At 44.6% G+C, this 12,625-nt stretch overlaps 1 protein-coding gene across 1 annotated transcript in view; it reads right to left on the bottom strand.

Annotated features, from left to right (window-relative positions):
• Positions 1–12,625, bottom strand: part of PDE6C (phosphodiesterase 6C) — a 75,627-nt gene that overhangs the window by 4,798 nt on the left and 58,204 nt on the right. The window contains exons 19-21 of the mRNA XM_040435845.1: positions 7,376–7,450; positions 5,805–5,888; positions 3,839–3,992 (exon numbers count right to left, since the gene is read on the bottom strand). Of these exons, the coding sequence (XP_040291779.1) occupies positions 3,839–3,992; positions 5,805–5,888; positions 7,376–7,450 (313 nt within the window). The remainder of the gene's footprint in view (positions 1–3,838; positions 3,993–5,804; positions 5,889–7,375; positions 7,451–12,625) is intronic.

Raw genomic sequence — 12,625 nt, 5'->3', positions numbered from 1 at the left:
AAGTCAAGCGTGCAGCTGCCAAGATGCCACTTGCCACCAGTTTGGCCATATTTCAGAGCTGCAACATCACTGGAGTGCCCAAAAGCACAAGGTGTGCAATACTCAGAGACATGGCCAAGGTAAGAAAGGCTGAAAGACGACCACCACTGAACAAGACACACAAGCTGAAACGTCAAGACTGGGCCAAGAAATATCTCAAGACTGATTTTTCTAAGGTTTTATGGACTGATGAAATGAGAGTGAGTCTTGATGGGCCAGATGGATGGGCCCGTGGCTGGATTGGTAAAGGGCAGAGAGCTCCAGTCCGACTCAGACGCCAGCAAGGTGGAGGTGGAGTACTGGTTTGGGCTGGTATCATCAAAGATGAGCTTGTGGGGCCTTTTCGGGTTGAGGATGCAGTCAAGCTCAACTCCCAGTCCTACTGCCAGTTTCTGGAAGACACCTTCTTCAAGCAGTGGTACAGGAAGAAGTCTGCATCCTTCAAGAAAAACATGATTTTCATGCAGGACAATGCTCCATCACACGCGTCCAAGTACTCCACAGCGTGGCTGGCAAGAAAGGGTATAAAAGAAGAAAATCTAATGACATGGCCTCCTTGTTCACCTGATCTGATCCATTGAGAACCTGTGGTCCATCATCAGATGTCTGGGAGGCTGTGGTTGCTGCTGCACGCAATGTTGATGGTGAACAGATCAAAACACTGACAGAATCCATGGATGGCAGGCTTTTGAGTGTCCTTGCAAAGAAAAGTGGCTATATTGGTCACTGATTTGTTTTTGTTTTGTTTTTGAATGTCAGAAATGTATATTTGTGAATGTTGAGATGTTATATTGGTTTCACTGGTAAAAATAAATAATTGAAATGGGTATATATTTGTTTTTTGTTAAGTTGCCTAATAATTATGCACAGTAATAGTCACCTGCACACACAGATATCCCCCTAAAATAGCTAAAACTAAAAACAAACTAAAAACTACTTCCAAAAATATTCAGCTTTGATATTAATACGTTTTTTGGGTTCATTGAGAACATGGTTGTTGTTCAATAATAAAATTAATCCTCAAAAATACAACTTGCCTAATAATTCTGCACTCCCTGTAGATTTGCCATCACGAAGCATGAGGAAGTTTGGCTTCGCAGCGAATCGAAGTCCCCGCTGAACACTATTCAGCACATGTATGGATTGCAGTGTTTATAAAGGATAAATCCATGACGAGCATAGAGAGTGACACTTCGGCTCTTTCATTTATCACTGTTTCTAAAATATTAAACCTGCTGCAGAAATACAGAGAGGAGACAGAGCTGGACATGTCTGTGGAATGTGGGTTAAAGTTCCTGAGAAGAACAAAAAAAAGTAAAAATACTAAAGTGTGCGCAGTAAACAGGTAGTCAGTATCTGCCACTGGGCGCCCTATAGGATTTCACAGCTTGATGCTGGACCAGCACGGGTGGGCCTCGGATGTTCCAGCTCTATATTACTAAAGGGCAGCACTGATAGCTGAGGTCCAGTGAATTGAATTCGGTAATCCAGGACTCGAGGTCTAAAATATCAAAAGGGTCTTTATACCAATAGCCTTAAAGATGTTACAGACGCATAACAAGAGATTGCTTAAAGGGGTTTATCCCATGATTAATGTAAAAAATTAAAATCCGACATAATACATGAGAATCTCTTTCTAACAAAGCTAGAACCAGCCCTGTATCTCACATGGGTCCAGAGGTCTCCCCATTCATTGCTCTGCTAGATTTATTTTAAAGGGGGTTTTAATATTGATGACCCCTGCTGATCAGCTGTATGAGAATACGGGGCACGCAGTGTGCGCGTGCCGTCTTGCTTTGCCATAGACAGTAGCAGGGACCAGCAAGAGAGACGGGAGATGGCACGTGCACAATGAGGATAGGTCATCAATATTAAAAGCCCAGACAGCCCCTTTAAGCTGGCAGCTCAGGGAGTATGCACTTTTTAAGGGATCACGTCCTTTCTACTGCGGCTGGATGGCAGTTGAAGGATGAAACTGAGCATAGGCTTTCATCTCAGCGAGCAGGACAGAGAATTTAGAAAAAGAGCAAACAGCAGGTGGTGCTGTGCAGACACATTTCTGTGAATAACTCCACCGCTATACAAAGTTTTTAATTTTACATACAATCACAAAAGTATTCAGATCCAGGTGCTGGTTTGAAAATTTTTTCATGGGACAACCCCGTTAAAAGGGCATCTGTCAGCAGATCTGTCCCTATGACACTGGCTGACCTGTTACATGTGCACTTGGCAGCTGAAGGCATCTGTGTTGGTCCCATGTTCATATGTGCCCACATTGCTGAGAAAAATGATGTTTTAATATATGCAAATGAGCCTCTAGGAGCAATGGAGACATTGTCATTGCAGAGAGAGCTGAATCCCTTCCTCATTTGCATATATTAAAACCGGAAATACGGCCTATTTCCGGCTTCACTGCTGGGATTCGGTCGAGCAAAAACCTCTGCAAGCATTTTTTTGTTTGGCTGAATGCTATTATAGTCAATGGGGCCTGGCGCTGTCCCAGTCCTTTCCGGCTATGCCGGATCCCATAACGTGCACTTTTGGGGAGTAGGTTGTTTGTGGGAGTTCAATGCCTCAAATGTATAAGCAATGTCCCTGTGGATGTTTTTGAAGGTTTTAGAGTGTTTTTCAGACAGTGGCAGGTTTGACCATTGACTTTAATGAATCATAGGGCCTCCAAAAAAAACTACTGGCACCAAATCAATAGCTTACATTCCTAGCTCTCACTAATATGACCTCCAACAATTAGCCATTGATCACACTTCTTAGCAATATACTAGCAATCCTTTTAGTGAGACAGGCCTTTGAAGGGGCTGTACAGCCACCTAAAAAGTTTTTTTAATCTGTTACTATTGAAACTAGATGCCACTTTACTAATAGTTTTATTTTGAAAGGTGACCCAATATCAAGTTATGAGCTCCAGTCCTAGGTTTGTCATGATGTGTCGCGTCAGTGTGTTGACTCTATTATCACTCACCGAATCACATTTGACAAACAAAATTTGTCCCCTGCCCTCTAGACTTTAAACCCCTTTGATGGGATCACTCTGTTACCTAACCAAGCTAAATCAATTTGCTTGAACATCTACTGATATCCTAGAAAATGACCTGCTTTTACATTTAGTCTTAGTGATGAAGTAACCATAGTGGGTCACTGAATTTTCATTAAACCTTTGTTTTGTATGTCACAGAAACATACAGAAAATGTTGATTGGTGATGGTCTGAGTGAGAAGCACTGGCCTACAACACTCTTTCTCCTCGCTAGAGGGGATGTATTCAACATGGGTCCATAGACTTTCTATTGAGTCTGTCTCGCTTATTCTCCTCCAGGAAAGAGGGAAAGCACGTGCTATGTGAGCGATTCTCTTTCCTTGTTCTAGCGATTGGTGGGGATCTCAACACTTAAACCCTCACCAATCTAAACTTTTGATATGTCTCTATGAAATATCAAAAGTTTTATGAGAACTCAGTGACCCTTTAAATGTCAATGTATGAAGAGGCCTGAGGCAATGATGCTCATCATGCATGACCACATCATCCTTCTCAGTCTGAAAGTTGATTGTCCCAACCTGATAACTGCAAGGGAACCCCTAATGTTATTCCTGTCTCACTGAAGTTTGGAGCATGCAATACCATTCACAACCTGTGTACAGGTGTGGTACTGGTTTTGGAAGAAAGCAGCCATGTACCAGCCATTGGTTCAAAAAAACATTGTTGGAGAAATGATTTTAGCACATGAAACTAAACCCTGTTGGACATTATACCTTGCAAATCATAGGCTATATTAGATTCTACATACCTTTCTTAACCCCCACATCATTTTCAGGCTTATTCTGTTCTTCTAAAGCTTTCATCTTTTCATCATACGCATCAGCTTGAGTTTTCCATTGAACTCTGTTATTTTGTAGTCCATCATACATGGGCGTGATTTCATTATGAAAACGTGAAAATTCCTAGAAGCGGTAATTAAATAATTAGAAATGGCTCAAACCCAACATTATGAGGCCCCTTTCATATTACATTTGGGAAATCCATTCTACTAGTAGAGTATCCACCATATTGTCCACGAGCTGTAACCTCTGGAGAAGAGGTAGATGTGCAGATTTGACTACTGGAGAAAGAGGGGTGATACACAGCTATGTCTACTGGGTAAGGCTATTGTGATTACTGGGTAATGTAGGGCACTGCTGTGACTACTAGGGGAATAGAGCAGTGGTGTAACAATCTCAGTCACAGTAGGGATGACCAGGCCAAAAAATGTAGGATGGCTTGCTTCAGATCTCCAGACAAGCAGCACTTACATGAAGCGGAAATCTCTTCATATCATGTGGCGAGACCTGGACCCTTTCCTACTCCTCCTTATGTCTGTGCTGCAACGCAGTGTCAAGACGTTGGATGCTGCATCGGTTGTTGCATGAGCAAGACCTTGTCTGCTGAGGTGCACAGACATAGCCACATGCAGGACCTATGTCTGGGAAAGGGCCTATCTATCAGAACCACATGATGTGAGGAGTGCTGCTTCACGTAATCAGGCGGGCCTCCTTCTCTGTGCCGGTCACCTCCCTGTAGGCAGGAGAAGCCTATTGAGTGCCTGTTTTTTAATGTCTAATCTGGAGGTTTGATCTGGAGAATATGAAGTTAGGGGGTCATTTAAAAGTATGGCATGACAGCGTGTTAGGAGGGGCTCCATTTAAATGTGTAACATGGGGCCCAACGTGAAGTTCTGTTGTGAGCCTCTGGCTACTTGTGGAGACCATTGTAATGTGCGGGAGGTACGCTGTGAATACTTTTGAGGGCACAGTGTTGACTACCAGAAGTGGGGTTATCTGATTAAATATAGGTATCACCTCTTGAACTTACACCTACTTTCAGAATAGGAATCCCAACCCCCTGTCCAGTGGCTGCTGTAAATAGAGAAGTGGTCACTCTTGTGGGTGACAAGCTTGTTTTTAGAAGTCCTATAAAAGTGAATGGGGAAAGTAGTGCATGTGTGGCCGCCACATGATGGGTGTCGGGGGGGAAAAGGGGGGCTCCACTTCTAAAGATAGGTGATGGTCTGAGAGGTGAGATCCGCGCCTATCAGACACTTAGGTCATGTGATGTGGATATGCCATAGATGGCAAATATTGGTTTACACCATTACGATGCTGATACTAAAAACTAAGGCTGAACTTCAGATATTAGGAATTTTTTAAAACCTTGTGCACTAGTGAGTTGGCATCACAAAGTCGCAAATTTTTGCACAAGCACCATTTGCAGAAAAAATGTATGACTTTTTGGGGTTTTACGCTGCAATGGCTGATTTTCCAATAAGTGGGTAAGAGTAAAATTGGGCATGTCATCCCAGAGCACAGAAAGGTTACTGTAATTTACACCCGAAGCTGGTTTAAATTAGAGCTCAAATCTATTGCTCATAACTGATGTAGATGTGACTTTCTGGTGCAAGGAGGGCTAGAGATGCACCATATTTATTAAGAGAGCTCCGCCATTAATAAATTTGGCGCATTATCTACAGTACACACTAGATCGACTGCCATATGAAATGCCCCCATTGTGTCCTGTTGAGAAATGCCAAAAAACTGACAAAAAAAACCCACATGTATCAGAATTGTACGTGACTGACGTTTTAAAAAGTTGCATAGGATAATGGAAGGAAAACTATTCTGTTTCCTAACTCTTCTTAGAAGTCCATGGGGAGAATGGGGGCAGCAGTAAAGCCACTAGGTTCATTTTCAGTGATTAACCAAATAACATGCATCTCTTACCTTATACACAAATGTACATACAAAGTCAATGAAACCAACTTGAAGCTTGGGCAGCTCCTCAGCTTTGTTCCTGTCCATCATTGGCTAAAAGAACAAAACAATTATTGCAGTAGCATAATAAGCATACATTTACTAGGCAGGATTCTGATGTACTGTACTATGAAATATTGTGTCTATCACATTTTCAGTGGTGTGTGAAAGCTTTCTCCATTAGTTCACATTAAGGCTCCATTCACACGTCCGTGGTGTGTTTCGGACCCGCAAATTGTGGATCCGCAACACACACCCCCGGCACCCCTATAGAAATGCCTATTCTTGTCCGCAGCTGCGGACAAGAATAGGACATTTTCTATCTTTTGCGGAGCTGCGGACCCGAAGATCGGGGCCGCGCTCCGCAAATGCGGATGCGGACAGCACACTGTGTGCTGTCCGCATCCAATCCGTCCCCATAGAAAATGAATGGGTCCGCACCCATTCCGCAAAATTGCGGACGTGTGACTGGAGCCTAAGGGGCATTTATTGTCAATTACGCCACTATTGTTTGACTTTCTAAGCCTCCCGGCACTATTCTGAGGTGCAGAGAAAAGGAGCAGGGCCTAGCGGGAGGTTGCAGGTCTTCATGCCAGCTGCCAAATTTTCGATAACTTTCACCAGAAAGTGGCATGTTATAGCTGAAGTCTATGCCAGCAGGTACAGTAGCTGGCGTAGACTTCAGTATCTGGCGCACAACAGGGCAGAGAGGTACCTAATTCAATAAGAGGCATCTGCCTTTTAATAAATTAGGCACATCTCATGCCAATGCAAGGAGATCATGACTAGAGTATGAGTACACCAGTTTTGTTAAATGTCCCTCAGTCTGTCTGACTATGTATTGTTGGAGTCCAGACTCTTTTAGGGATTGCTTTTTTTTACCCTGATGAGCATCAACAACTCTTCTTCTAAGGTCCCCAGAAATCTCCTTTTTTAATGCTATGATAAATGTGTTGTGAAAATCAGACTTTGATAGATCCCTGTTCGTTTTATAAAACAGGTCACCCACTCACAACTGATTGCCATCCCATTGATTGAAAACACCAGACTAATTTCACATTCAAATTAGCTGCTAATCCTAAAGGTTCACATACTTTTGCCACTCACAGACATACGATACTGGATAATTTTCCTCAATAAATAAATGACCAAGAGTATTGTTTTTGACTCATTTGTTTGATTTGGTTATCTTTATCTACTTTTAGGACTTCTGTGAAAATCTGATATAGTTTTAGGCCAACTTTATGCAGTAATATAGAAAATTCTGACTGGTTCACAAACATTCAAGCCCCACTGTATATCAGATAAACAGAGCTTTCTTTCCATTATATTGTAAAATCTGTTCATAAGATTAAAACAAAGGAAAAACCACAAAACATTTTTAAAGAGCTGTAATATATAAAAAAAAACCTGGCAAGTAACAGAAACCTAAATGTTATTATTAAGTATGGTGGAAAGCATAAGCTATAGTAGGAAAAAAACATAATAACTTCATAAGGTTACAGTAGTAAATCATCTGTATAATAATTCTACAATCTTACAATAGGCTGTTGTTGAAGAACTGTTCTTTCCAAGTCTCCTTGTTCCCAGAATTCATTAGCAACCATAAGGGCAACCTAAATGCAAACAATTCACTGTTATTTACTGCATGAAGGACAATTTATAGTACAAAAAGTTGCAATGGGTATTTTTGGGTAGTTATATAGTCAACTTAAACCCAAAGTAAAATGAAACAAATACAGCCAATGTGGGTGCAGTGGAGTAGATGAAGAAATGAATGGAAACATTCAAGTTGGCCCCATAATCCAGTATGAGATGGGCCATGTGAATTTGTGTTGGCCCCCTTTAGGAGGAATTTTGGAAACCCATTCTCATTATTTCACTTGGTACACTGTAGTTCAAGGAAGTTTCTCTCAAATCCAACAAATGAGGAAAATTGTCTAGGCTACAGTCAGGGGGAAAAAGGAAAAATAAGCATGTCAGAAAACAAATATAAAAGTAGTAATTTTTCTAGGTGACTGAACTCCATTTAAAAATTCTGCAAATTCAAAATGTGTACCCTTTCCTGTATATGCTTTAGCTGATTTTCAGCTTATGACCAACTGGTCGTCTGGAGATATTTTGCTGACATTTTTAATAAAAATGTCAATGTAATATATTTATTGTGGGGAGGCAAAGACCAGTTTGCAACTGAAAAAATTTTCAGTGTTTTATTCACACTTAGGCCTCATGCACACGACCGTTGTTTTATTCCGTGGCCGTTGTTCCATTTTTCGTGATTTTCTGCGGACCCATTGACTTTCAATGGGTCCGTTGAAAACTCGGCTAATGCACCGTTTGTCATCCGCGTCCGTGATCCGTGGTTCCAGTCCGTCAAAAAAATATAACCTGTCCTATTTTTTTCACGGAAAACGGTTCGCGGACCCATACAAGTCAATGGGACCGTGAAAAAACTCGGAGGCACACAAGATTGTCATCTGCGTCCGCGTCAGTTTTTTTCCCTATCATTTGCATGGCATACTTGACTTAGGCCTCCTGCACACGGCCGTTTTTTTTCCCCGTTTACTGGCCGTTTTTTGCGTTCCGTATACGGTCCGTATACGGAACCATTCATTTCAATGGTTCCGCAAAAAAAACGGAATGTACTCCGTATGCATTCCGTATTTCCGTTTTTCCGTTCCGTTTTAACATAGAACATGTCCTATTATTGCCCGCAAATCACGGTCCGTGGCTCCATTCAAGTCAATGGGTCCGCAAAAAAAACGGAACACATACGGAAATGCATCCGTATGTCTCCCGTTTCCGTTCAGTTTTTTGCTAAAACATCTATTGAAAATGTTATGCCAAGCCCAATTTATTCTATGTAATTACTGTATACTGTATATGCCATACGGAAAAACGGAACGGAAAAACGGAACGGAAACGGAAACACAATGGAAACAAAAAACGGAACAACGGATCCGTGAAAAACGGACCGCAAAACACTGAAAAAGCCATACGGTCGTGTGCAATAGGCCTTAGACTTTTTTTTTACTTTCCTTCATGTCTGGTGATCCCCCAAAAATAAAGGAAGACACACGGAAACAAAAACGGAAACGGATCACGGAACAACGGAACCCCATTTTGCAGAACGGAACACAACAACGGTCGTGTGCATGAGGTCTTATGGCAACAAGACAGTATGACAGTCCGACGGTCCATTTGCAGTTTTGTTCGTTCACACCTAGACAGTTCATACAACAACACAGTCACCTGTTATCCTAGGTGTTAGTTCACACCCAATCGGCGTTGCTCAGGGCAAAGCAGACCTCCCAAACTCAGGCCTCCAGCCTAGCACACGGCTCAGATCCCAAACCACTTTAGGTAGTCCCACTCGGAAAAACATCTCCATTAACTCCTTGGCTATGAGTTTGGCTGATGTATGTCGCAGTGGCACCACCTCCGGGTACCGAGTGGCGTAGTCGAGGATGACCAAGATGTGTTGGTGCCCTCTAGCGGACTTCGGTACTGGGTCTATGAGATCCATAACGATTCGCTTGAACGGGACCTCGATAATCGGGAGAGGTACCAGGGGACTTCGGAAATGTGGCTGAGGGCTATTTATCTGGCAGGTTGGGCAAGATTTTCAAAAACTCTTCTACCTCTCTGAACACACTGGGCCAGTAAAACCGCTGTAGTATCCGGTCCTGCATTTTCTGCCATCCCAAGTGACCCCCAAGAACATGTTGGTGGGCAAGCTCCAATACGAGCTTGCGATACGCCTTGGGCACCACCAGCTGTTCAACATGCTCACCCCGTAGTTGGTTTACCCGATACAGAATTTTCTGGTGAACGACAAAACATTGAGTTGGCCGCAGGTTTTTATGGTTTACCAATTATTCAAACATTCTCCCATGCCTGGATAAGGTTGGGTTCTGGTGTTGTGCGGTTCCGAAATTTTCACCGAAGACATTGAGGTCTGCCAATTCAGGACCCGACGGCAAGTCCTCAACGTCTCCTACCAACGCACTCAGCGGGGTTGTCTCCCCCTCTTCCACCGAAGTGGCGATCACCCTTACAGCGGACCCTTCGGCCTCAAGTTCCCAGGGTTCTGGCCTCCCGCCCGAGCCAGGCTATTCTGCTGGAGTTATCCCTGACTCAGGGGCATCAACAACTCTCACAGCCGGCCACAGGGGCTCTCCCTATTATTAGTTCATAAGGTAAAGTGGTGGCAATGGACACCTCATGGGTCCACCTGCCGCCTCCCATGGATAGAGACACCAGGGCGGTGGGGTAGTCCTTTAAATCTCCATATATGCACACGACCCTGATTTTTCAGCCAGTATACTCGTTGGGCCGCACCAGGGTAGCTCCTACCAGGGACACCAGACTCCCTGAGTACAACAAAGCCACTGCCAGAGTGTCTCCACTTCTACCTGGCACAGGTGGTTATTGTCTATAATCTCTGGAATACCTGATGCACACAGCTTCCTGGCGTACAACGAGTTGAGGTATCCATAGTTAGTCTCCATGGGTTCGCCCCGATGGGGACAGTCAGCCCTTATGTAGCCAGGCTCCTGACCCCGCCAGCATATTATCAGAGTCGGGTCTACGGGGGGTACACCCCGGGCAGGCTTGGTTGGCACAAGTCTCTGGGTCTGTGATGGAGATTGCTGGGGATTGGCTGCCCCCCTCTTTTAAATTCCTGGTAGCCTCATAGCGTTCCACCAGGTCCACCATCTCAAGGGTATTACCAGGAGACACTTGGTCGATCCAGTGCTGGAGGGTGTACGGCAAAGCCCTCCAGAACACATCAGGTCAGGGGACATATGGAGGCAGCGCAGAGAGCCCAGAGTAGGGTCTATAATCGGCAGGCTCGGGTCCGGAACTTTAACCCGGGTGATCGGGTTTTGGTTCTGGTACCAACCATAGACAGTAAGTTCCTAGCTAGGTGGCAGGGGCCCTACGAGGTACTCGAGAAAGTTGGAGAGGTAAATTACAAGGTACACGAGCCGGGGCGGCGAAAGCCGGAGCAGGTGTACCATGTGAATTTACTAAAACCATGGAAAAATAGGGAGAAGACAGCACGTGGCCAGGTTTTCTAGGAGAAGAGGTTCAGGCCCCTCGGTCTGATGCAAGAGAAGCAGTTGCTACAGTAAAAATTGCTGACAGCCTCTTCTCTAAACAGGTTCAGGAAGCCAGGGAGTTCATTAGTCGGAACACGGATGTGTTCTCGGACGTGTTCTCAGACCTCCCTGGACGCACTTCCATAATCCAGCATGACATTGTCACTGAGTCTCAGGCAAAAATCCGGTTAAAACCATACCCGGTACCCGAGGCTCAGCGACAATCCATCTTGGAGGAAGTGCAGCTAATGCTGCAACTAGACGTCATTGAGGAGTCCAAAAGTGAATGGGCCAGTCTGATAGTCTTAAAACCCAAGCAGGACGGGACGTTCTGGTTTTGTAATGATTTTTGCAAACTAAACTAAATCTCGAAGTTCGATGCGTATCCCATGCCCCAGGTAGATGAGCTAATCGAGAGGTTAGGACAAGTCCGATCATTTTCTGTTTTGGACCTAACGAAGGGCTACTGGCAGGTGCCCTTAACTTCACAACGCCCGACTTCAAGAGGGAGTTTGTGGTCCAGACCGATGCCTCTGAAGTAGGCCTCGGAGCTGTACTCTCTCAGGAAATCAATGGGGAGGAACATCCCGTTGTTTTACTGAGCCGCAAAGTCACCCCAGCCAAGACTAGGTACAGTATAGTGGAGAGAAAGTGCCTGGCCACCATCAAATGGGCACTCGAGTCTCCCACTGTTAAACTCCCACTGATGCACCCACTGGGCCCGGACTAATACATTCACCCCCATTCTCACCAGGATCTCACCCTTCACTGTCGGGTAATCAGCCGCTTGATCGTCCGGTAAGTCAAAATACACCTGCTGGGGTCCAGACGCCAGGAACGGAGCAACGACCTCAGCCCATTGCTCCCGGGGTAGCTTTTCTCTCACGGCTACCTTCTCGAAGATTGCCAAATAGGTCTCAACGTTGTCTGCGGGGGTCATTTTGGGGATCGCCGCACGGACTGCTTTCCGGGCATCATGGACGCTCTGGGATGCTCCTGCTGCTTGTAAACCAATCACATGTTGTAACAGCAGCTGGTTTGTTTCCTGCCGCTGCTTATTGGCCTCATGCTGTTGCAGGTTAGCCTCCACGAGGGCTTTTACGACAGCTTCCATATTGTCAAGGGACATAGGTTGTAATCTCGCTGGTTTGATGTAGGACATACAACCGTGCCCGTAAAAACAAAAATATTTTGGCCTTCACGCCAGCCTCACTGCGATGACCGCATTTTCCACTAATTGTGGGGATTCGCTCTGGTAGACAGGACAGGCGGACACAGTATAGAGGCAAAGACCAGTTTGTAACTCAAAAAAACTTCAGTGTTTTATTCACACTTGTGGCAACAAAACAGTACAACAGTCCATTTGCAGTTTTTGTGTTTGTTTACACCTAGACAGTTCATACAGCAACACAGTCACCTGTTATCCTAGGTGTTAATTCACACCCAATCGGCGACAAAGCAGACCTCCCAAACTCAGGCCCATTCCAGCCTAGCACACGGCTCAGATCCCAATCCAGCGATTGCCAGAGCTCCTCTGTCAGAGAGGTAATTACACCCAGCTGACACTGCTGGCAGTTTTTTTTATAGGCCAGTCAAGACCCGGCCTAGAACGTGGGGAGTAGTCACCCAGACAGCACTTTGACTACTCCCAGTAAGAGCCGTCCCGGATCAGCTATACAGCTATAC

Source organism: Bufo bufo, chromosome 6, assembly GCF_905171765.1.
Source record: "Bufo bufo chromosome 6, aBufBuf1.1, whole genome shotgun sequence".
In the NCBI taxonomy this organism is placed as follows: domain Eukaryota; kingdom Metazoa; phylum Chordata; class Amphibia; order Anura; family Bufonidae; genus Bufo; species Bufo bufo.
The sequence above is the reverse complement of the archived record's forward strand: the minus strand, read 5'-3'. Positions and strand labels throughout refer to the sequence as shown.